This window comes from Melanaphis sacchari, unplaced genomic scaffold (genome assembly GCF_002803265.2).
Source record: "Melanaphis sacchari strain LSU unplaced genomic scaffold, SCAv2.0 Contig64_pilon_pilon, whole genome shotgun sequence".
NCBI lineage: Eukaryota > Metazoa > Arthropoda > Insecta > Hemiptera > Aphididae > Melanaphis > Melanaphis sacchari.
Window position 1 is genome coordinate 1,102,191 of NW_020271462.1, and position 26,333 is coordinate 1,128,523.

General features: G+C 26.3%; 1 protein-coding gene across 1 annotated transcript in view; it reads right to left on the reverse strand.

Annotated features, from left to right (window-relative positions):
- LOC112600431 (carbonic anhydrase-related protein 10) overlaps window positions 1-26,333 on the reverse strand; it is a 191,790-nt gene that overhangs the window by 148,023 nt on the left and 17,434 nt on the right. Inside the window, exon 2 of the mRNA XM_025347646.1 lies at window positions 20,274-20,353. Coding sequence (XP_025203431.1) covers window positions 20,274-20,343 — 70 coding nt within the window. The 5' untranslated portion in view covers window positions 20,344-20,353. The remainder of the gene's footprint in view (window positions 1-20,273; window positions 20,354-26,333) is intronic.

Here is a 26,333-nt window from a genome sequence, read left to right on the forward strand (position 1 = left end):
CCGTTAAGTTATAGTGTCAGCAGATGTGTGTGTATACTGTATGTAACGATCAAGCGTAAGTGATGATTTGGGTCTGGACATGCGTAGATATTTAATTTTGTGTTTGTTTCAATTAATTGTTTAATGGTTTTGATAAATGGTGTGTTCACAGAGTGACGAGGGTTTGATAATCCCCTTTTGGCTTATTTTTGTCCATTGATTTCTCATGATTTATTGTTAAAATAATAATTCATGTTTTCAATATTTGTTGCAGGGTGATTTTTATTTTTTTCGTATAAGTAATGTTATAAAGTAATAAATGATAATTTACCGCACCACCATGGAATGATTTATGCCAAGACATCACTAATAAGTAATGGCATACATAATATGATATACAAACATTCATTACACACGATTAATGGTATATGATTATTATAATTAACTAGCATCTGTGAGTAAATACAAGATTATTTATATATTGTTTTTTTTACGTAACGTAGTCTGAGAATATTCAACATTTATATTCTCTCATTTAAAAAAAGTTGATAACGCAATTGGTTTTGACCATATTTAGTTAAACTTTTATTGGTGCTTATTCGTCACCAGCTACTAGTTTTATTTTGATGTTGATATGAAAATAGATCGTTGTATATCTGGTTATGTAAATTCACTTTCCCCTCGAAACTCCTGGACTTTTAGCAACTCGATTGGTTTTTAAATTTTTTCATCAAACACCAAGGCTATTACATTTCGTTTGCCAATAATTATTAGTGCATTTATGCGTTTATCGGCAATTCGTTATTAATATTATTACATATTATTATAATCCACATCGTAACAACGAGCATCAAAACCTGAAGGAGGTAAACGTACATGAAAATCACATTAAACACAATGACCCAACTACATTTAATACGATTTCACCAGTGCGCTATAATAACATAATGACCGTTACATAGTTACAGACTAATATATTATTGGTGAAGTGCATACATAATTCTCGCATTTCAAAATATGCCAATCGATTGGAACGGTAAATAATAAAATATTGTGTAGTCACTAGTGTGATATTTTTCTGAATCTTCGAGTGATGGCATCATATTTTTGGTCAAGATGAACGTTATTTTAATAATTTTTACTTCAAACTTCGTGATGTAAATACATAGTTCATTATTCAACAAGTATGGATGAGATATTTTACACGAAGTGAATATGCATCGATAGATATATTATAAATTATTATGACGTGATGTGTGTTTGATCACGTTCTTGTCTCGATTAGTATCATATTGTTGATTCGAAATTTTAGAAGTTATATGGTTTAAAAAAAAATACATACATTTTAAATAGTATGTTTTGTTTTCAGAACAGATTATTTCAAAACAGTATAATTCGTATTTTAGCAGAAATATTTGATTCACCATCTGATATACAGTTATCTTGTCTTATACAGTTTTGAGTTGATTAAATGTATGCATGTATATATTTAAATTAAGAGTACTTAAATATTTAATATTTCTATCTAACGTTTAAAAAGTTGTATGTACATTTTAAAGCAGAATGTTTAGGTTTTGTAGACGGTTATTAAATTCATCTCTCTCTGTTTGAGGTTTATTTTTCAAATTATTAGATTTCATTTACGGATTTGCAATCCGAGTTCAAATATTACTAATCTCGGTTGCGGTTAATATGTTTGAAAATAATAAGAACCTAGATTTTACCATGTTCTCCAAAACCAATTTTGAGTCTTGGTTAGTGAAGTACTGTTATATACAATGCAATATGCATAGGATATTATATACAATTTAAATCGGGTGGAATGTGTATGACAAAATATGTTTTCTATGTAGACAAATAAAGTATAGAACATTTAATTGGACATATGAGTATGTTAAAAATAAATTTGAAATAAAATTATGATTAATCATCAATAAAAAATCTACGTGGAAATTAAAATCCAAAACTAGCAAAATATTGTAACGGCTTAAAGAAATAAAGAGAAAATACATATTAATTATTGTAACAAAATGGCGATGTATACCGAAGGTACTTCAAGTGCGTAAACGAAATACGAAGCTCTTTAATGTGTTAAAATATTATAATATAATATAATATAATATAATATAATATAAAGAAAAGTCGCTCGTCTATACTGCATAACTATATTATAATATAAATATTGTACATACAAACGCACACACATTATTCTTTATCGTATTTTAGTGTTTTAGGTACCATGTGTCCGCATGAATGGCATTTTAATTGGAATTGCATACGAGAAAAAATATTAAATTTGAGCGTTGCACACTGCTACATTGTCGGATGTCATTAAATAAAATAAATGTGTACCTGCGACGTGAAACACACGCCCGAGGTCGGTGGATCATTAATTAAACAAATGTATTATATTTTCGAAATTACATGTCTCTTTTTGTGTGTTACTCATATGCAATACAAATTGAGTTTGTAGTTTCTACTTTTTTCAGACGACGTGGTCTTTATAATAATACACAATATACGTATACGATCGAAAATTAATTATGACGTTATCTCGAATGATTTCTGTTCCTCTCTGAGGCAGACCAAACAATATAATGTTGTGGCAAGTGAACGTGTTATTGTCCTTCAACAGAAAATTATTTGTTTAAATTAATTTAACAACGATTCTTGTAACAACCAGGTGTCGTAATATCAATGTATTATGTATTATTAATACGTAGACTGATGTTTAATAAATCCGTTACTATAAACAGTATAAACTATCACCCACGTTTTCTCCATGAAGTCATTTTTAGTTTTTATTATAATATTGCTTGATTGGCGAAGTCCTTTTCCCGTAATAGTATATATTATTATGTTATTCTGGCAGAATGGGAGAATTATTCTGTTTTAAAAATGAATAAAATATTTATGGTAATATAAATCATAGTTCTTCAATTTAAATCAAACATACTGTATAGTGTACTATTTCGATAATCCGAAATAAATCATAATATCTATCATATAATATATTAAACAGATACCTTTTTTTTTTTTTTGTTTATTTTAATACAAATAGTTTAAATTATTAGCTTTATATTATTATCTAAACCTCTGGTTCTCAAACTGGGGGGTGTGACATTGCTGGAGAAGTGCAAGTAATTACTAAGAAATACAATTTTTATTTTAAAACGTAGAGAAAAAAAATTAATTGACCGGTTCTTTTTATCTGTTTTCGGGTATCCGAATATTGTATAGTTTATTAGTAAAGTAGATACACAAAAAAGGTGATCGATTTTTTTCAATTTTTAAAATCTACAAAAGGGGGCGTAAAATATAAGAGGTTGGGAACCACTGATCTAAACTATATATATATATCAACCAAAGTGTTGTACATAGATATCTTAAAGTCAAATACATTAATTTATATTAATTATTGTTACTATTACCAATGATATTAAAAATAATTGTAAAATTTTATTATTTCACGTTGATTTTATTTGTATTTTTTTGTCATCAAAGTTATTTTATTTATATGTACATCTATCAACTATCATTATACAAAACATAATTGCTTAAGTTAATATTATTGAATATTAAAATACCTGCACATATATGAAATTATAAATCATTTATTTATCATTGAAAATGTATGCATTATTATTGTGTATCTTCGATAGAATATTAATTAAATGTAAACTATTTTCTTAGTCGGTTTTAACATAATTATGTATGGTTCGCTAGTACCAGAAGTTATACTCGTTAATTTAACTGAAAATTTCGTTTACGAAAAAAATGTTTGAGTTAAGTAGTCTCGCGTACACTAATAAATTGTAAAGTAACTAATATAAATACTTACTTTTCATTTTTAATAAATAATATTATTATCATTTGGTTATAAACAGTTTCAGAAATATGGAAACTTAATTTACTAGTATATAATATATGGTTAGTAATTTGTTAATTAGTAACATTAGATTAGGTGTTAAATTATATATATCATAGGTACTTGAAATATTATCATACTAGGTACATATGAACAATATTATTTTAAAATTTGCCGTCATTTAAATTAAAGACTTATCCTCAGTTTATCTAAATTCGATATCACATCTCATATTCAAAATTAAAATATGATGTAATTAATATTTAAGTTAAGATAAGTTTTTTGTTTTAGTTGCTACGTTTGATCGATAACAATAATATTATAAATATATAAATATTAATATGTATTATCTATACACAATTGACCTAAATTGATAAAAAGAAAATTCCAATTATGAAAAGTGGCACTCATTGGCTGAACCTCTTACCACGGTTAGTTTTGTGTAAAAGTTGTCATATTGTATTTAGAAGTGACTTTCAAATCGTTCTAATAACAATCTGGAGCAGTTGTTTTTGCAGTTTTCTGTGGTTTTCTCAAAAAATAATGAGACTTTTGGACTTTTGACATAACCAAAGTACAACATACATCCTATTTTCAATCGAACACACTTACACACATACATGTATGCGTATATATATATTATATTGCGAAAAACTTTGAAAAACTCTTAGTGCCCTTAATAGTATTTCAAGAAAAAATCATTACAAAACTTTTTTTTGTTAAAGCACTTTAAAAATGTCTATAAGTATATACATCCACTGTACTCGTAAAAATGTACATAAACAATTTAGGTATATATCATTTATTTTGAAGTTACTAATTATTGACTATAATATTATTCTCGTTTGAATAAACACGTTCTTAAATGTAATAGACTTTTAAACACTTATATTTTTATACCATTAAACATTGTTTACATTGATGATAAGTTAAAATATGTTTTATCAAATGTTTTCAAAAGAAAAATTACCATAGACAATTGACACAAAAATTCATTAACAACACGTCTTATTGTTAATAATACATAAACTAGTGGAATAGTTTGTTCGAAAAGATGTACAAACTATATAACTGGCAAGAACATGTCATTTTCCAACAATGCAGTGCGCGCGCGCTTTAAGTGTTGAGTTCTTGTAGGCAAAAGGACGGTGCAAAACAGAAACATTCCTTTATCTCACCGTGTCATTTCCGCCCCACTTCAAAAACTTTAAACGGAAATAGCTCGAGAGTCACTCGTTCAAAATATGATTGCGATAATCCCAAGAGATTCATAAACACGAGCACGAGTTATAAACCGCAGTCAAAAATAGTGGTTTCCATTTTAAATTCAAAAGTTACTATCGCCACTGAGCGCCTCTTAAAGACGAATAGTATTTTTTCCACGCTAAAACGCGGCCGTCAATCCCCTGAGCATACCCATGGCAGTCGACTATGGGGATATTGCCGAACGCTGAGACAAAATATTAAAGTAAATGCATTCACATAATATATAATATTATGGATGGCGTTATCGACCTATGTGCATACATGTCGCAGTCATGTTGCTCTAATGTAAAATAAAATAATGCATTTCGTCAGTAAATAATTTAATATTAATATAATATATAAATACGGATCAAATACATCTTTGGTAATATAATTAATAAATTGGCGTTTAACGTATAGTTTATTATATCGATATCGATTTTTCATTAAGTAAAAAGTCGGTTAACCAAGTCTCACCATTATACTAATATAATGCTATTATTAAACTTTAAAAAAAAAATTAGCAAATTAATGTTAATAATTTACTTGAGACAAGTTAAATCAACGTAAAACACAAAATATTTTTTTATAAAAATGCATCACATTATATTGTTTTTTATTATTATGCACAAAAATTCGTGGCAAACTAAACTAGAAAAGCAAAATATATTTAACTAGAAACAGTTGAGTTATTACAATGGAATCTTCAACTAGTCAAATTAAGAAGCTTGAAAAAATTAGTTAATGCCACAATCTTTATAACTAAGCATTAAAATGTAATCAACGTATTTATTTAAAAATTCAATATTTCATTAACTAGAACTGTTAGGTTATTTGCAACCGTTACGATTGAAATAGTACAAATAAAAACTCTATTCCTTAATAATAATACGTACAGGTGTATATATATATACATTACATAATATATTATATTAATATACAATGTAAGGATGTTTTTTTTTTTTTTTTTTGAATTGACAGAGAAGAAAAACTTTTGCGAAACTCATATTATACCGTCCATCAATCTCTATATTACATTATATAATATATAATAGTTTGGAGGAAATTATGCCATACAAGCGAACTGCGATGTTCAACTCAAGGGGATCGGTGGAAAGGAAAGAAATGAGATTTTTTTCAAATAAATACAACGAATAAAACGATTCAACTACTGTGCCAGTCCCTAATACGCAATAACTTTTGCGATACGAACACATTGTGTAATAAAATTGAGTGGTGGAGGACATATTATTACTATATACTTACAGCGACCTTATACACATAGTATATTATTATATTATGATGAACGTATCGTGATTATTTTTATAATTTACTTCAACCAATAATCGTTTTTTAAACTTAAATTAAAGAAACTATTTTTAATTTTTTTTTTTTTTTAATGGCTTTATTTAAAAATAAAAATATGTATTAAGAACTGCATTTACTTTTGTTTTTTAAATAGAAAAACTTCAGCCATCAGTCTGTTATTAATAAAAATATATCTATTTTAAATGTTCGTGGTTCACCTCTGCACTAACTTCGACCACAAAGTGGTATACTATTCAATAAACTATATGTGATGTAGTGTGTAGAGTTGTAATTTCATGTGAGTAGTCGACGTGGATATATTATATATATTTAATTAAGACACGGAAAAAACAAATAATATAAGATACAAAATATTTTTTCAAGTTAATTCAAATACTGTTAAATTAATATTGTTGAATTAGAAGTTAATAGTTAAACAAATAATAAATTTACTAAGCTAAGATTAAATAAAGTGAAAATATTTACTTAAATCGGTTTTAAGTAAGTTATTCACTTCTTAATTATTATGTGGATAAAAAAAATAAAAGTATTTTGTGTCTATTTACGTGTATTAAACTAGATGTATATCCCGAATTTGGCCGGAGAAAAATGAATAAACACGCAACATACAGCGCTATATCCTCGGTACATATCGGTTTTAGTGTAGCTTCAAGGAAAATCAGCATCGGTGTACCACGCTTTGTTAACTAATGAAACCGAATATCATACCTACTTATTATATTTTTGAACTTAGTTTAAACTACTCTCTTAACTTTTCTGATATCTCTAAAACAAACTCTCTAAACTTTAGACAAAATTAGTCGAGTAATTGTTGAATATTTAAGTTACAAAATGAAGGATATTGTCTTTTGCAGCATATTTGAATAACGAAAAACAAATCAAATTATTTTTTTATTTTTTTATTTTAATTAAAAACTAGTCTAATAAGTTAAAGATAGGTTGGTTTTAATTAATTGTTTTTTTTTTTTTTTTAACTAATGCTACAATTATATCTATATGTTCTCTATGTAAAAATAAAAATAATAAACTATTAACTAATAAGTAATAATTAATGATTCTATTTAGCTATATATATATATATATATGATATTCAATAATAAGCAAGATTTTTTGATCGTAATACTAACTAATTGATACTTATTACAGAATTATATCCTTTGTATGGTTTTATCATACTCCTGCTTCAGCGCTGTTACTTGATAGCCCATCGCTTAAATTTCTTATAAATTATAATTCAGCGATAAAATTATCTGGTATTACATCATTCCTTTAAGACTTGTATGGTAATATATACAAAATATGTATTTTATTTATGAAAAGTATTCTGAAGTATAAATATATTATTATGAAACGACAAAAAAAATTATTTTGTTTCTAATTTAAATTAGACTACAGCAGAGTATAATAGACATATCAATAAATCAATCTGAATTTTTCCCACTATTGACTTGAAAGGTCAATGAAACCGCCCCCATTCCATCAAACTACTTCTTAAGTTGTTGACTTTAAAATTTAAAATAATAAATTTCGTTGTATTTAGGCAACGACTTTATATATATATATATATATATCATTTAAATATTATACTCACGTAGTCATACATCAGAGTCATCGTCTTATGGAAGTTGTTATTGGATTAAGTTTAGATAAGATTTATATTTTACCATGCATTATCTGGTAAATTCATATATTAATAATAATAATAATAATAAGATACGTATGGTTTGAGAAATATACAAATCCTGTTGATATACAATAATTTATTATTTTATGACAAAACTAGAGTTAAAATAATTAATCTGACATTTTTTTTATTGCTTTCTGACGCATAAGTGGAATTAAATAAAAATATTAGAGAATAAGAAGGTTAAAAACTTAAAGAAATTTAAAAAAAAATTATCATTTTAATTCAAAGAATCATTAAAACAAGTAAATAATATTGCAATATGTTTTTATTTTTATTATTTTGTTGAGTATAAGTGTATTCAAAGTTATGATAATTTGGAAATTATATTTAAATAAATAAATAAACAATAATAATCAATTTAAATACCTAATATACTTATAACAAATTCCTGTGTTTTACAGCCAAAACTTTAAAAAAACGCTGATCATCGCGGTGATTAGCGTGTTATGTGCCTATTTTAAATTATTTTCAAAACACATGCTATAATGAGTAGCTATATGAATTACGGGTCTCTTATTCCTCACCTTCCGTAGCAAATAAGAAATTTTTCAATTCAAATATTCAGTCTTATTATTTTCACTAGAATTCTACTAATTTACTGCTTATTTTCTTACAGGAAAGATTGTTTTTTATAATATAATATTACATTTCTTCGAATCGTTTTTAGTGAGCGTTCTACATTCCTTAAGCCCATTTCATTCCATATACACCAATTTTGTGATGAGTAAAAAAATAATATCAATTACAGTATTTATATATATATATATATTTGCTTTTAATATAATATATAGATGTTCGGTAAATATTGGTTTACGAGAAATGCATTTAATAGTAATTTATTATTTTAAAGTACCCGGTATCAGTTCAATGTTTTATTTATTTATTATCAACACATTCAATCCAGGATGTCATATGCGTTCAATACACGAGCCGTTGCATGGTTTTGACCTTGGATCGTTGGCAACAGTCAGAAAAGCGGTAATGTATATTACATAAATATATTATAGATACCTACATACTTATATATACTTGTATATATATTATATATAATATACATGTATATCATATTTTTGGCCTGACGTTTTCGCATTAGGCGATAATAAATTTGAAAGAAAAAATTCGTGTTTACGTGCCTCCAGCCACCTATAATGCGTATAGGGTGTATACGAACATGTACCAAAACAAACATCGGGGACTATGTCCCATACATACATACACTGATATATAATATATAATATAAACCCTGTGAGAAAAGTTTGTCGAGATAATGAAAATTCCACGAAAAAAAACGGTAGTCTTGAAAAACACGTGCGATAAAATTTAACACCCACGTTGTGCGCGCCCATATGAGTATAATAATAATTTCACGTCTAGAATTCCAAGTCTTTAAAACTTAATTAATAAAAAATACATTTTTTTATAGTAAAACCCCATACATAGATCTAGTTACACTGTAATTTTTTTTTTTTATTATTTATTAAAATTAAAATTTATCAAGATATTACGTGTTACAACAAGTTACACTGTAATTTAAATAATAGAAGAAAATAAGTAAATTTTAGTAAGTTAACTATTAGTATAACACTATAACATGAAGGCTTTTAAAAATGCGAAATGTAAAACAAAGTATCAATTGATCCTGAATAATTTATTTTAATATTTACTATATGAACATTTATACATTTAAAATTCTACTACAGCTGTACTTATACCTACTTCAACAGATGTTTTGAATTAATCGTATATACAGGGTGATTCATCAAACATACTCACACTTCTCCCCCCCTCCCCCATTGTTTTAATTTAATTTTTAATTTTAAGAATTATATTTAAATAAACGTAATTCCTTTAAGTTTTTGAAACTTTTTTTATACTTAAATATTGATCTGAGTGATTATGTAAACTTCTATTATTTAAATATTAACCCGATTTTTACTGAAAATTATTTGATGGATACTTTTTTTAAGAAATTCCAATACGCCTAATTCAAAAAGTGTGTAATTTAATACTAAGGATAATGTCTTTAAAAATAATTGAATTTAAATACAAAATATATGTAGTATCAAGATCTACAGTACCTATTTATTATAATTAGACCATTTTTATAAATTATAAATAGTTAAAAACATGTTTAAATTACAATAGCAACCATAACATCTTCTAAACTTATACTATCTTGAACCAATTTATTTAGAACTTGATTAACCTAGCCCTGGAAAAAATATCCAAACAATGTTTCTAGGACACCGAAATATATTCGTCTGCGAAATCGAGTTAAATTATTACTAGATTATAATATAACTACGACACATGCGCGTATGATAATATTAGTAATGCATATTATTATTACCTATCAAAACACTTCGCTGGGATTCGTAGTACGTGAAAAATAACACATGCAAACCAATACCATTATTATGAAATTTTAACACTTCGACGGACCAGTATCGGCGTTATTCTGTTATTGTAACAGTGACAATATAATATTATCACATCAAAACGCGTGTGTACTATATTATATAATGATTCGCCAAAATTCAAAATACGCATGAAATGAACGATAACAATAATTTATACACTTCATGATAATATATGATATTATTGTTACACGACAGTATACATCGATGATAATCATGCTAACAGAAAATCTCGTCTCCCTAACCGACTAGGTTCGTTTTAACTGACCAGACATGTGCGTAGGTATACTACGTTGGCGATTTAATCGGATTTTGCAATAACACACACACACACACACACACACACACATATATGAATAATGATATTATAATTATTATTTGAAACATTTGAGTATTATTCATTATATGTGATATTACAAGGCTGGTTGTCTGGCTTATTGAGAATAAAAAGGTTCTTTGTGTCGATTTTTAAGCTATTCGGAAAACAAATTTTAAAGTTTAAAACGCACGATTTTAGATAAGTTATAAACTATAAATAAAAAAAATATAACTAACAAGTAAATAATCAACAATAACTCTTAGATTTTTTAAAGTGCATGATTTGATATTGGATCTTTATATATGTGTATAATAAATGAATAAAAGCATATTTAAATATACTGTCGATTTACTAAAGGTATCAATATAAGAACCAAGATATTATTTAAGTACCTAGTTCAATTTTTATTTAAAAAATATTTGTACCAACCAATGCATAAATAATTTTTAATATGAAAACGTTTTTATCTCCAAAGAATAAATACTTTACTATATAAAACCTTCTATCTCTAAATACATTTTTACTAGTAAAAGGTGAGTAAAAAATAAATTACTTTTATACTAGATAAGTTACATAAAAACTTTACATATTTGGTATCTAAAATAGTAATGGGATTAGAAATATGATACTCGGTTTCAAAAACGAAAAATTTTAGTTGCGAATTAAGTAACTTTTCATCACTTTTCATTCTTAGGGTGCGATTTGTTATATTGTTTCTATGCCATCAACTCAATGTACAAAATAATTTAAAAAAAAAAAATCGATTAACGCATGTTAAGTTATAAAAATAGCAATATGCGTGCATATTAAAGTTATTTTTAATTATAATTGTTTGACACGTAAATAATAATCTACCTAATTAAATAAATACTGTATAATAATAAGTTCTAAAATATAATTTCTATGTATAATTTGCAATGATTAATTCGTTAGTTCTTCTAAAACAAATATTGATAAATTGATAAAATCCGTAATTGTATAATAAAAATAAAATATTGTTTTTATTGTAACACTACCTAAGTATTGAGTAATAATACTCAATAATAATAATAATAAGTTATAATATGCGTAATAAGTAACACTTGACAACGAATTTAAACGAAGCTTCATTTACTGGTAGAAAAGAAACTCAGTTTCCAGGACAAAAATGTTATTTTACACAGCGCGTCGTATAATTTATTTTACATTAATTTTATTATTAAAAACAATAAATTACGCACAGAAAATAACAAGATCCTAATCTCTGTACACAAATAAATAATTTTTAATTTAAATACCATCATAGAAGATTAAATGCATCACACATTTACACAGCGATTTTAATCTGAGCCCCGTATGTATTTAAATATAAAACGATTTAAGTTTAAATACTTTTCTTCTTCTAAAAAAACGATCGCGTTTAAAAAATAAATATTTTCTTACTCAAGAATATGTTGTTTTTTCTTAGCCAGATTGGTTGATTAAGATATTATTGTTTTTAAAGAAAACAGAATTTACTTACAATTACATTTTAATTTCATGATAAATTTATTAATGTTTTCTAAAAAAATTTTAATCGGCTTTGAGATAACTATATAATTATTAATTAAAATGCCACATGACTTCAGTTATTTAAACTAAAAATATTTTCAAAAATAATATTAACGACTTAAACAGTAAATTTGAATTAAATATCGTGGAATAAATTTTCTTAACAAACAAAATAATCGATAAAAATGTTATTATGCACGTGCCATATTAAATGATAAATAGCTTTTCTAAAAATAATAATATATAATTGATTCATACTAAAAATACAATCTATTAAGAGTAAACAATTATAATAAAAATAAAAGAATAAAAATTATTATTTAAGTTATTTTATTTTCTATACATATTCATTCTACACTAGAATGATTCACAAAACATGCTCACTTCATCTTATTTATTTATTTTTTATTTTGATAACATGAAATTTCATAACTCAAAAATTAAGAAGGTAGTCATTTGAGTTTTTTAATTCAAAATCTAAAAAGTATCTGCTTATAATAATAGTTTTCAATAAAAAAAAATTGATGTTTTTTAGTGTTAGGTATATATAACAAATATGACAAACGTTTGTACTAAAAAAATGTTTAAAGTAAATGAACATGGTGAATATTAGATAATTTACTCAACTATGGCATGAAAATAACTATTGTACCATTATGATTTGGTAGAAATTACGCTAATAACCATTTTATCAACTCACAAAATCTTCAAATATTCAGCGTCCATAATAATTATTGTTTGTTAAGTTAAATAAATATTATAATATAATATTGTGCGTAAAACTCTTCGTCTAATTTTTATTTATATTTATTATTATTATTATTTTTATTAATTTAAAAAGTTTTTTTTTATGTATTCCGCATTAACAGTAATAAGTCATTAAAGAGTAACACATGTTAAAAGTTTCGTTTTCAGTTTGACAGATATTATAAATGTATATACAGTTTTGTAACATAGGAGGTGTACGTATTAAAACTGATCTACAGTCAAAACGTGGTTAACGATATTGTTACCAAAAAAAGTAAAATATGCTGTTTGTCATCGTAATATAGAATAATCTTCGGCGACTGAAATACAACACGAATTATAATAATATAATATAATATAATACTATTAAGTCATATATTAATTAGGTAACCTACCTACTCCAAATGAGAAATTAGTAATGGATGAGTAACCTGAGTTTTGAAGGCGAGCACTACAAAATATATATTTTGGAACTCGACCTTGCGTGAATTAATAACACCTATTTATTACAGATACCATAGACAAATGTGAACGTAACATTTCGATAGTCAAAATATTATTTAGATTCTGATCACAACAGGGATCTGCACGGCCACAGTCAACAGCCCCTATTTCATCGCCAGTCCTAATACGATTCGAGTTGTGCAAGCTGTGTGTATGCACGGCACATTTACCAATAATATAACGCGATGAATTTTCAATATCGATTCGGTTTACAGTTTGGGTCTTGTTTATATTATACAGAATTATTAATGTTGTACACTCCACACGGTTTTAACATTTTAAGCCCAAGCCCGCCCCTCATAGAGCACATATTCCCTCAGTTTAAAGGTTGAATGACCCTCATATCTTATGCAATTGATGTACAAACCGAATTGCAGTTTAATTATACTAATATAGAAACAATCGCGTCATCAAAACTATTTACTACAAATAGTATAATATCCAAATATGGCTATTTCAATGAAATGTAATGGCATAAGTAACTAATTGGCACAAATTGTTTAAAATCTGACAATGTGTTTTTCTCGAAAAATTTGGTACTGATTCTGTATAAAATTATATAGGTACGACTACACGACATAAAACAAAATCACGAGTAGGTATTATATTATATCAAGATGGAATTGACACAGTTCAAATTCTACTTCAAAATATAATTTTTGTTTATTGAAATTTACAATATTTAATTAAATATATTATGTATACTTATAAAAACGAGCTAAATAGCCTAAATATTCACAAAGAAAAATGCGCCTACCTTACCCATTGTCCAAAACATATCAATTATTAATATTAATCTACAACACGGTATCGATAAAAAGTTGGCTTATTTTTATAGTAGCTTAATTTCGGTGAATTTATCCTAATGAGGTATTTGAAATAATTAAATTTACAAAATATACGAATACCATGAACCATACACTTTAAGGTAAGACGTAAAATAATTTTTAAATATTATAATTATATTATCTATATAAATATAATGTGATGTGTGTGTGTGTTTTATGTACGTGTAAGCGATATTCTACAGCAAAGTCTGTTGCACTATTGAGATTTTTTTTTAATTTTTAATTTTTAAAAAGAGCTTTTAAGAGATTTATTGGCTCACAAAAAACGAATAATGTTTTTTTTTTTTTTTTTTGATAGGATTACCATTGGGTATTAATTACAAAAAAAAAAAAAAAATTATTATAAATGCATTTGATTTAAGACAAATATTTAATATTTTTTTAACACTACCCAGATAACTTAAATATATGTGTATTTTATGTTGAATGGAGTGTAAGACAGAATAAATTCACTGGCATTATTTAATTTATTACAGGAAACGCCGTGCAAGATCAAATCGTTACTAATATTATCAACACAATCAACATGATGTCACTTATTGTGACCATTTGTTTTTTAATTGATTTTTTAATTCACGTAGTTTATTATCATGGAACTACTAATATTTACTAGGATACTTAAATTTATTTTTAAAAGCAATTATGTAAATATATCGTCTTAAGATATCAACTTTCACTCAGTCATAAAAGCTTTTAAATGTTAATAAATAATGATCAGTGTAATAAACAATAATTCTCTTGTTAATATTTTTAAAGTTTGACATAGAAAACTTCGAAGATATCTTTAATGTAAGTTGGCTCTTATTTCGGTTATTTAGCTGTGGTAAATCGGTTAAAAATAATTTAATAGCAATAATTTATCAATGTTAATATATAGTAAATTGAAAAAATAAATAAATATGAATATAGAATGCACATTATCTATTTGAAAAATATTAGTTAATTGTGGTAAATAATAATAAAACTACTGTAAAAAGAAAGTGTTAAATTATGAAAATCAACATCTTAAATATCAGCGTTTAATCGCAAGAACATTACCACGCAATCAATATAAAAACTATGTTTTACTTATTTAAATTAAAAAGTAGAAAAATTTCTGAAATTTTCACGTTTGAATTTTTTTTAACAATTTTTATATAATATAATGCGCGTATATACTTGAATATTTAATGCTACGCTTAATTTTGTTTAAAAAAAAATCCATCATATTATCCAAAAAGTTTTTTATCCTTGACACATATAATTTTCCATATATTTCCATCACACACATATCATGTATTTAAATATAAACTCATGAGTTTTTATTTAGGTTTAGTTTTTTATTTTTTTTATTTTTTTTTTTGATGGAGCTTATGACTATCGTCCATATCCTAATGTGTTTATTAAAATACTATTCAATCTAATTCCAAAATTTCATCTTGAAGCAACAATCTGATAAAACCCAATAGTCCAAATGACAATCTAACTCAAAATTGAATTATGGTTAGCTGGTTTTCTGTACTCTAGTAGGTCAGGTTTTGACGAAGATATTTTTTTATGAAAATACAATTTTAAGGCTTTGTTTTACATTCTGGTTTTTCTGCCCCCGACTTATTTGTGAAATGACCATAGTAATTGCAGATGAAGAATGATTTTGTTACTACCAATTCTAAAACCACCAGAAAAAATAAATCCATCCCGATTGGCGATTTATAGTGTTTATATTATCGTTTTTGAAAGGTTCTAGGATGTTACCAATCATAGTATTTTTAAGCGAGATACATATGGCATGGATAATTTAAGATTTAGATATCAGTAAAACCACAGATCATATGGTTAGAGTCACATTTTTCATGCTCAAATTTTTCTTCTAGTATTTACATAATATACCAGTTATAGAAGAAGTTTGTTTGAAAAACTCATCTGTTTAAGGATTATTAACCTTCATCTTGAGGTCATCTAATTTAAAACACAATTTCATATTTTCAACATTAGTTAAGATACTAGAGATGATAGATTTTTAAAATAAAATTGTCCTAATAACTCCAATAATGGCTTAATTATTGATAAATTTTAAGATAAAGACGCATTTCACAGCATTCCAATGGCTACTATTAAGTCATAATTTGATTAGAAGGAGAATTTTGTTGACTGAAAATCACTTAAAAAGAAGTTGAAAATACGTATTCTTCTATTAGCACCGCGAGTAACATGGACTTATGGTATGTTTTATTCATATATATATATATATATATATATGATGTAAAAGTTAAAAGAAATAACTCGAATTGTATAACAGAACATTAAGGTTTACCAATGTGATAATCAAACTGTTATTTTTTTTAACCATTTCAGCACTTCTAGGTTCTGGACAAGCTTCGATGTATTCTACGTATATTTAGGATCCGCTTAATGTGACCTACTTGTGACGTCTTACCAGCAAAAGACAACATAACCATGTATAGGTGATAGACAATGGGTTGTTATCGGAACACTAATGACGTGTACTGGTAAAATCAGATATAAAACTACGATTCTACGTAGGGTGTGTAAAACTTATGAGAGCATAATACAAAAGTGGCATAAAGGGAAGTTTGTTTGGAAGACTGACTCAAATCAACACCGGTCTATACAGACACTTTTTATAAAACTTTTACAACAAAACCACAAAAAAACAACGTATTATTTTCAAAGAAAATATGATCGAATTTATATCTAGTGCACTTACAGTATGTATATTATTTTAACTCGATTACATTTCTATAAAATCAAAAAATGATGTTACACTATTTTCACTATTAAATAATATGATGTATTTCTTCAATTAAGAAGTTTTTTAAATTACTGAAATATTGATTTTAGTAATAATAATATACTTTACCGGTTAAACGATTCAATCGTTTCTCATGATATAAAAACTGTAAATTGTACTGAACTTAAATTTTTTTTTGGTATACTAAATTATTTTCATTATCAAACATTGTATTTTAAATATCAATTGGCGTAAACAAAATAATATTATGTTGACTGGCTGTTTATAATGTATAATTTTTATAATCTTATTTATCAATAAACAAAAAATAAATAAATATAACGCACATAAAACACGATATATACACTATTAACTTAATTTTTATTTAATAATATAAACGTAACTCAGTGAAGAAAAAAATAATATTATGGCTTTTCAGAATAATAGATCAGCGCAGTTAATTATAGGCTTGGTAACAGGATTCATGTTGGGTCGTTTCATTAATACGAAAACTCAAAAACCAACGGTACCAAAAAAATCAACGAAACCAACAAGCCCGAAGACAAGGTCAAAAACAACACCAAACGAATCCTCACCATCGTCAATAACACCGACAACAGCAGACAAATCATCATCAATATCAACAAAATCAACACCACAGCAAAAAACTGTATCAAAACCAAGGAAAAAACAATAAACTGTGAAATCACCATACAATATTATGTGATTAAAGAAATTGTATATGTTTATACTTGACGTCCAAATATTGTTTAAGAATGTAATAATCAGGGAACAGATTTAAATGTTCTAAAAAATAAGAAGAATGACTTATAAAAATACGATTTATTATACTCAAACAATTTTTTTTTTTAATTCACTCAAATAATGCTCTTAAAATTCTTTTTAATTCTTTTATATGAAAAAATTTGTAACAAAACTACAAAAATCATTCGAAAACGTTAACGACGAGACTACTAACTTTTATGTGAAAAATTGTATTTTAATAAACAAATAGCACCATTACTATTCCTATTTTTGTATTTTATTTACCTTAATAGCAACATATGAGTAATATTTTTTGTTTTCATTTTTGTACAACTTCTTCTCGATAATACCTTCAAATGCAATATCTATTTTTATCTTACTGTATGTCTATAATTCACTATAATAATATGTAATAATATTAGTACAAAAAAAAAGGTTATTGCGTATTGAAATACAGAGATCACAATATTATTATTTATTAAAATCATTTTTTGGTAACTTTGATTGCTGAAAAGTTGGACTATTTATTAATAACAAATATTTATGACTGAATTAATATTTAATACATCCGCACTACAATGCCTATATTCAGTAAAAAGTCACACTTAACTCCTACTGTACAGCAGAGTAATTAACTTCCGATGACTTTATTTTGTATTGATAAATCGTATTTAATAATGTAACACCGGTATTCCGGAATAAATATTAACAAGTGAGCCAAATAAATTTGAATCGTTAAAATATGATATAAACTACACATTTTTATCGCGACTCTTAACTTAATATTTTTTTTAAAAAATTTTAATTTTTTTTTCTTCGTATTCTATTTTAAGCTAATTTATACATTTACATATAACAATTCTAACCATAACTAAATATTATAATAAAAAAAAATAAAAATAACCATTATTATTTATAAGAATTAAAATAGGTTTGATGAGCTCTAAATAACATGGCAATTTTAAACACTTAAACTTAATTTTCAGTTTAAGATAATATATTATTGTTTTATACTTAACAATAACAAGTGATATACAATAAATGTTCTCTACAATTATATATACTTAAGATAAATACTAAATCTCAAAAAATAGAGATGTTAAAATATTATGTATTTATTATTTACTTTTTAAATTTTTTAAATCAAAATTTTAAAAATATGAAATAATATCTTTTTAAAAAAAATAATAAAAAAACCCTATTTGTATACTTATATTTATTCTTAAAATAATAATAATTATTAGACTAAGGTAGCCCTTACGTTAATTTAAATCAGTCCGCTTATTAAATATTTGAACATATGACCCGATAGCTAAAAGGTTAAATTATTAAAAAAATATTTTATTTTATTTATTTATTTTTTTTCATTTATAAGTTTTATAAGTTATTTAGTTATGTATTTATATTTTTATCAAACATTCGAATATCTTAATAATGCGATATACCATAAGATGACATAATGGTTAATACATAGTAATTTATTAAGTAATATTCAATTTTCGATATTCGAGGTGATTATTCCCGTACATTACAGGGAGTTCTCACCAAGCACCGTTATATAATTACCCTGATCAAGCTATAATACGATAACGATTAAATAACTCCCTACTTACAGAATAATAACTGAATAGCACATAGTTTAGTGAAAAACTCGTAAGTTAAAATTTTAAATGGCGTGAAATATAGCTCGTTATAGCCTATAAGTGGTAACATTATATTAAACAGTAAACACTGATTAAAATGCGATTATTATTCTAATGCAAATACCTACTACAACAGCTTGTGGTTAAGTACGCCAATAATGTGATTCGTTTAGTCCTACGCATTATTAGCATAGGTATAATATTTTACGCCACGGTGACCAGAATACTGCACAATTACAGACAGTTCAAACGATTAAACGTGTTATTGTTTGAACGAGGTAATAACGTGGAAACGATTTTTCGTACGTGACAATACTGAAAAACGTGAGGGATTCGGAAAATGGATTAGAGTGACTGTAAATGTGAATAAATTCAGATTTAACGCAATGTTCACACATAAATTATAGACATTTTATTTACACACCATTGAAAACAAATAATATCAAATAAACCTGAACGTTCGAAGCTACCTACTTATAATAACATAATTTATAGTAACTCATCTTAATAAAATACAAGTGTATTTTTTTTTTTTTTTAAATTGTTTTAATACGATACAGTTACTTTTAATGGTCTCTCGTTCACATTTTTTTTTACCCACAAGATTATTTCGTTAACACAATTATAAGTGTATTATTAATGGCAATAGTCATTGTTTTACCTGGTATGAGCATTTGTAAAAAAAATCCAACCACCAAGATTGATGGTAACATAGCCACTGATGAAATCATCCGAGATAATCTGAAATAAAAATACAACAAAAATATATTAAATCATTGTATTACCATTGAAAATATTCAATGTATATAATTAAATAATTAATATTACTATACTGTGTAGGTATGAAAATGTGTGTGTGTGTGCATTACTGAATATCACTGTCGTAAAATCGATATCGTATTATAGTAAATGCAACATTTTTTACCAAATCTTTTAGCCGTAATGCAGCTAAAATGCACGCATAAATACATATTTATTTTGTATTCAGAAAGATTATTGGAATTTGTGATGGTACGTTTAACGTTTTTGATCCCTTCTTATGTACTCATATGTATATTAAACGGTCAAGAATTTTTATTTGCTATAAGATTTAAGCATAACTAAAAGAGTTGAATATTGTGTTTCAGCCCGATCGAAAAAAAAATGGTTTTTCGATATCTTGATGTACCTATTTATACTATTATTATACTTAAGTTGATGCGTGTATCGCAAAAATTTCCAGACTATTAAAATATACGTCGTCAATTTATTATTATATACAAAAATCTCGTAATTTATTCTATAATATGCCACTATTTCGATTATTATTATTATAATTTCACTTTAAATCACACATCATATTAATAATATGAAGTATTATATATTTATATACATACGATGATTCTCCGTGTTACTTGTACAGAGTAACTTTTAGTAAGATATTTTAGAAAAACAAAATTAAATACTCTACAAAGTAACATTCTACATATTTTATTTTTATTTTTTATTCTTACGTAGTGTATAAGTCATTTTTATCTACCTAATAAGAAAATTATTTTATTTTACGATAAATATTTGATTTATACCACCTACATACACATTACACACATATATTTTATCTGTGTTTATAGTATACTAAGCCATTTTTACCGAGTGTCATGGCGATTGTACTGTAGTGGGAAAGGCAAGGGTAGGGGGGCCCTCGGTAAAAAAAATAAAAATATAACATGTTTCAAGACATCGTAAAATCGAAAACACAACATAACACAAAAATGTGGAGTATACGTATAGCAGAAAACAATAAGTCTCACTTTTTTTTTCATTTTTTTTTTTTTTTATACGCGTACTGCTTCCAGTAATATACCAATACAGAGTTAAATGGATTTATTCAGATCGAAAAACTTCCTATACTATGCGTTTGCAAGGCAGAGACGCCACATGTGAATGTAGCGTCTTCTTAATAATTTTTAGCAATATTATTATTTTGAATAAAATATTCATAACATTAATAAAATAACCATCATAGTTGTGTACGCTAATAATAAACTAATAATGACTTTTAAATATTAAATATTAATTACATATATAGTTTTGCAATATGCACTATACGATATACAGTTAAGTATAAATAGGTACTATACATTATGAATAATAGTAAACATGTCGCACAACGACTGTTGATATTAACTATTTTTGGAATCTCTGTAGTCATTCGAATTATTATTATTAAAATAATGTATAGTCATATAATATTATAAACATCACTTAGTCAGCTACTACCTGTATTATTTTACACTTTTTGAAAATAAGATAATCGGTAATTTCTTTAATTTATATTTTGTTTTTATTTGAATTAAAATGTTTTTATGTTTTTATTGATGTTAATATTCACAAATCGATTGCACAATCATTAGACATTTAATTTAACGAATCAATAATGAACTAATGTTTAATAGTCCCTAATGAAATTTAATTGAACCATCTAATACTAGTGCAAAACGGCATTAGTATGTTTCAATCTAATCTAGTATCAATATCGTGCTAAGAAGTAAAAATAAAATTGGTCAGGTCTCACCGATCTTAATCCTACTGAATTTTTTTTTTTATTTATTTAATTGATTTGATATTGATTTAAAATAATTTTTTTTTAAATAGTCCAATCTCAGTCTTTTTCAACAGTTAAAAAATAAATCAGTCTAGTCTCGGCCCAGTTAAATTATTTTAATGATAGTCCAGTCCAGTCTCGGTTATAATCAAAATTAACTAGTTCGATCTGGTCATAAAAATACAGACCGCGTTGAGTTCATGTAAATGATAGGTATATTATATTATTATGTATAACATTATTATTATTATTAATATGACGAGGGAGTATATTATACTATATTGTACAAAATTGTACACGATAACTATATATCTACTGTGTGAACGACGACGCCGCCGGTCGTACGCAATTTTCCCCGTACCAAATAGTAAGTAATCACTTTAATTATTATTATACGTGTAATGTTGTATAATACAAAATCATGATGGGTGGGCATGTGTGTGTGTGTGTGTGTGTGTGTGTGTGTGTGTGTGTGTGAATGTGCGTGTATTCGCGCGCGTGTGTGTTTACAGTTTTAGCCTACGGAGCGCGACACAACGGGCGAAATCCACTTTGTCTCATGTATATACGGCCGTTATAACAGCTACCTACCTACATCATGATATCGTGTTACCGTCGACGAAAAAAGTCATTTATTATGGTTTATTTTTGTTTTTTCGACGTACGAAATTATATATGTTATATATATATAAAAAAAAAAAAAACAAATGAAACCACCGAAAGTCGCGCACATATTATCTTTCCGTCATTCACCCCCACATAGATACCAGTGACAAAAAAATATAATCTTGGAAATTACAATAAATGCACATATGTAACTGTGTAATCGTGTGTGTGTGTGTGTGTGTGTGTGTGTGTGTGTGTGTGTGTGTGTGTATTGAACGACATGCAAGATAAATCTATCACGCGTGTTTATTATATGTACCTACAACGTATACAATGTTAGATATACGACGGCGTACGTTTGTTAACGCGCGCGTGCAATTGCAACCGTCTAATAACGAAATCCCGGAGGGGGGTATGTAACAAAAACCGAGGGAGAAAAGCAAACACCGAGATCAAATAAAATATATAAATATTTTTACCACACTTGAAAAGAACAATTTATACTCCACGTCGGCGTTATGACATATTGCCAGCTATCGGATGATATTACTGCGTGCTTTTGTTTTGTTTTCGTTGTTGTTATTATTATTATTATTATTTTCTACACTATTTTTTAAAGTCAAATCTGATACGTGTATCTTTTTTCTCCCGGACGGTTTAACGTTTGAGACGTATCTCAACATATCATACATGCGTAGTTTGACGTTTAAACAACAATATAACTACCACTACTACTACACTACTACCTTCTCTACACCACACTGCCGTATAGCAACGTCTGAGTATACGAACACCGAACAATACAATAAATTGTATAATATAATAAAATAATCACAATATATACGTTATATTGTGATTATTATTTACGTATATACACAAAACTGATAACGCTTTAAGTATATCATGGCCAAAACCAGATTATAGAAACGTGTTTTTTTATAAGCCTGCCAGTTTCAACTATTTTGACCACGGATATCTCTCTCTCTCTGTATATTATATTTTAGTTCACATATTATTTGATTATCTAAATATAATATTCAGCAACAAAATATCTTATTATCCGGTTCTGTGCATTCTGCATAAGTACAAATGATTTCAATTTTACATTCTAAGCGGAGCGATAGTCATCGCTATATTGAATTTACAATGACGTGTATATTTTTTTATATCTATCGATATATTTTTGAATAGTAAACATTCATTGATTTTCAACTTTGGAAATTTTCCTAATGACTGTGAAAAACAAAGAAAAAATCAAAGAAAAGTAGAACATTTTCACTAAGTTAACCAAGTTTTTGCAAAATGTATTTCTTTATTTTCTTATATTTCAAAAACGAATAACTATATAAGCTTAAAATATTGACTAATGGTTTATAATATATTACCACTGTAGTTTTATACATAGTATAATTAAAAATATTTTTTACTCTTTTTAAGCTATTTATAGATAATTAAAAATTTCGAATTATTTTTTGTTTAATTTTTAATGTCAATTAAATTTTTTCACTCGATCAAAAACCTTGACAATTTAATATAATGTTTCTCGTTAGTAGTTAATTATAAAATAAAATAAAATAAAAAAAAAAAAAAAAATGATTATCTTATTATGAATCACGTATTACCTTATAAAAATTAGACCATAAAATAATATAACAATACAATTAATGTATAGAGTTTTAAATATAAATTATACAATTATTAACAATTATTAATTTCAAATTCAATAATTAAGACGTGTCATAATATAGTTACTTGTATAATTTTTACACTAATTATTGTTTTAGAAAAATGTATTATCGTAACTTTAGGCTCTAGAAGAATGAACAACCAAATAGAAATTCAGGCATGTTTGTTACTTAGTTGATTATTAAAAATAAACGAGTTTGTTTAATTTAATGTTCTTCAATACTTAAAATATAATAAAAAGTAAAAACCTATTGGTACCGTGTAAAATGATAACAATTTTTCAACATTAATATGGCCAAAACGTATTATTATTTTTAAATATATAGTATGCAAAAATGTTTAAATTAAATTAAACCGCTCTACCATATTATCTTCTGCCACAGATAACGAACGGACAAAATATGTATTAAAATATAATAACAATATTATGTTCAATGAAACCGCAGTAAACAGTCTAAGTAAATTAAGAACGTATAGGTACACCTTAATACTTTAATAACAATAGATTCAGTATGGACGAAACTCGTTGTTATAAGTAGCTTATCAATATTAAACCCGTCAGAGTGGACCGCAAGGGTTGGATTATTTTTTAAGTATTCAATTAAAGCGCTGAAGAATCTATGTACACCTCTGCGAAATTTTCCAAAACCCTGGTTTCCAGATACCGGGCCGTATAATATGATAAAAGTTACGGTAATAAGGTGAGTTCTTATTTTCACCCCAATAATAACACTAAAATACCTATACACGTAATACACGTAACGATGACATTGTCGCAAACGAGATACTTGGAAAAATAAAATGCGACAAAATACCGTAAAATGCACAGACCGCAAAAAAGGTAAAATTAAACTGAGTATGCATACTTATATTATATATACTATATTTAGGTACAGCTTGTAACCACATAATAACACTCGAGGGAAATATAAGAGTGTCCGCTATTTAAAGGTTTCAGTAAACAAAAATGTCACTATTTGATGTACCGATATACCTACAATAATGCATACATATTATAATTGTGCTAAAGTGTGCAAGTCCACTGGATTTCGTTCGATATAGTTTAATAATAAAATCGTATTAAATATTTTGAAGATGCGAAATCAAATATTGAAACGAATAAATGTCACTCGAATATACTATAAACACGACTACACAACGCGGGAAATGAGCTGTAACTTCAAATGAACGGAGCAGTAAAAATACATTGTAGAGATGACTCCCGCACTTACCACGTATCCAAACTTTGAATGTCTAAACGAATTATAAACTACTATTGAATCAATATATTATTATTTTATACGTCAATATTTACAGTTACAAACATTCTGTTTTCCAACTTTGTGGCTTTCGGAACAAAACGCGAACGAAAAACGAAGACGAGTAGACGTAACATTATGAAATTAAAAAAATATTTGTTAGCATTCCATGAAAAATAATCACATTGTACAATCGGCTGTTAATGTATTATAGAATAACTGTTTTCGCTAGAGTGTCGGTGGTAACCATATATTTAAAGAGAGAGATATAGGCAATATAAGCAATATAAGTAATGATTATTGTTGCCCTTAGCAGCACTACAACAGTAAAGTATATATTGTAGACGGTTATTAATATTTCAAACTTCAAACCACGCGTGAGTGTCGGTCAGTCACTAAATTATACTTCCCTCCTCGCTCCTGCCATATACATATTATATGCGACTATAGTAAAAAGTAACCTAATATAATATTAGGTAACCAATAACTGTTCCCCATACGTCATATCACAAATACGAGAACAATTTTCGCTAACCTTACCTAGTAGTTTAGCGAGGTAAAAAAAAAAAAAAAATTAACAGAATAA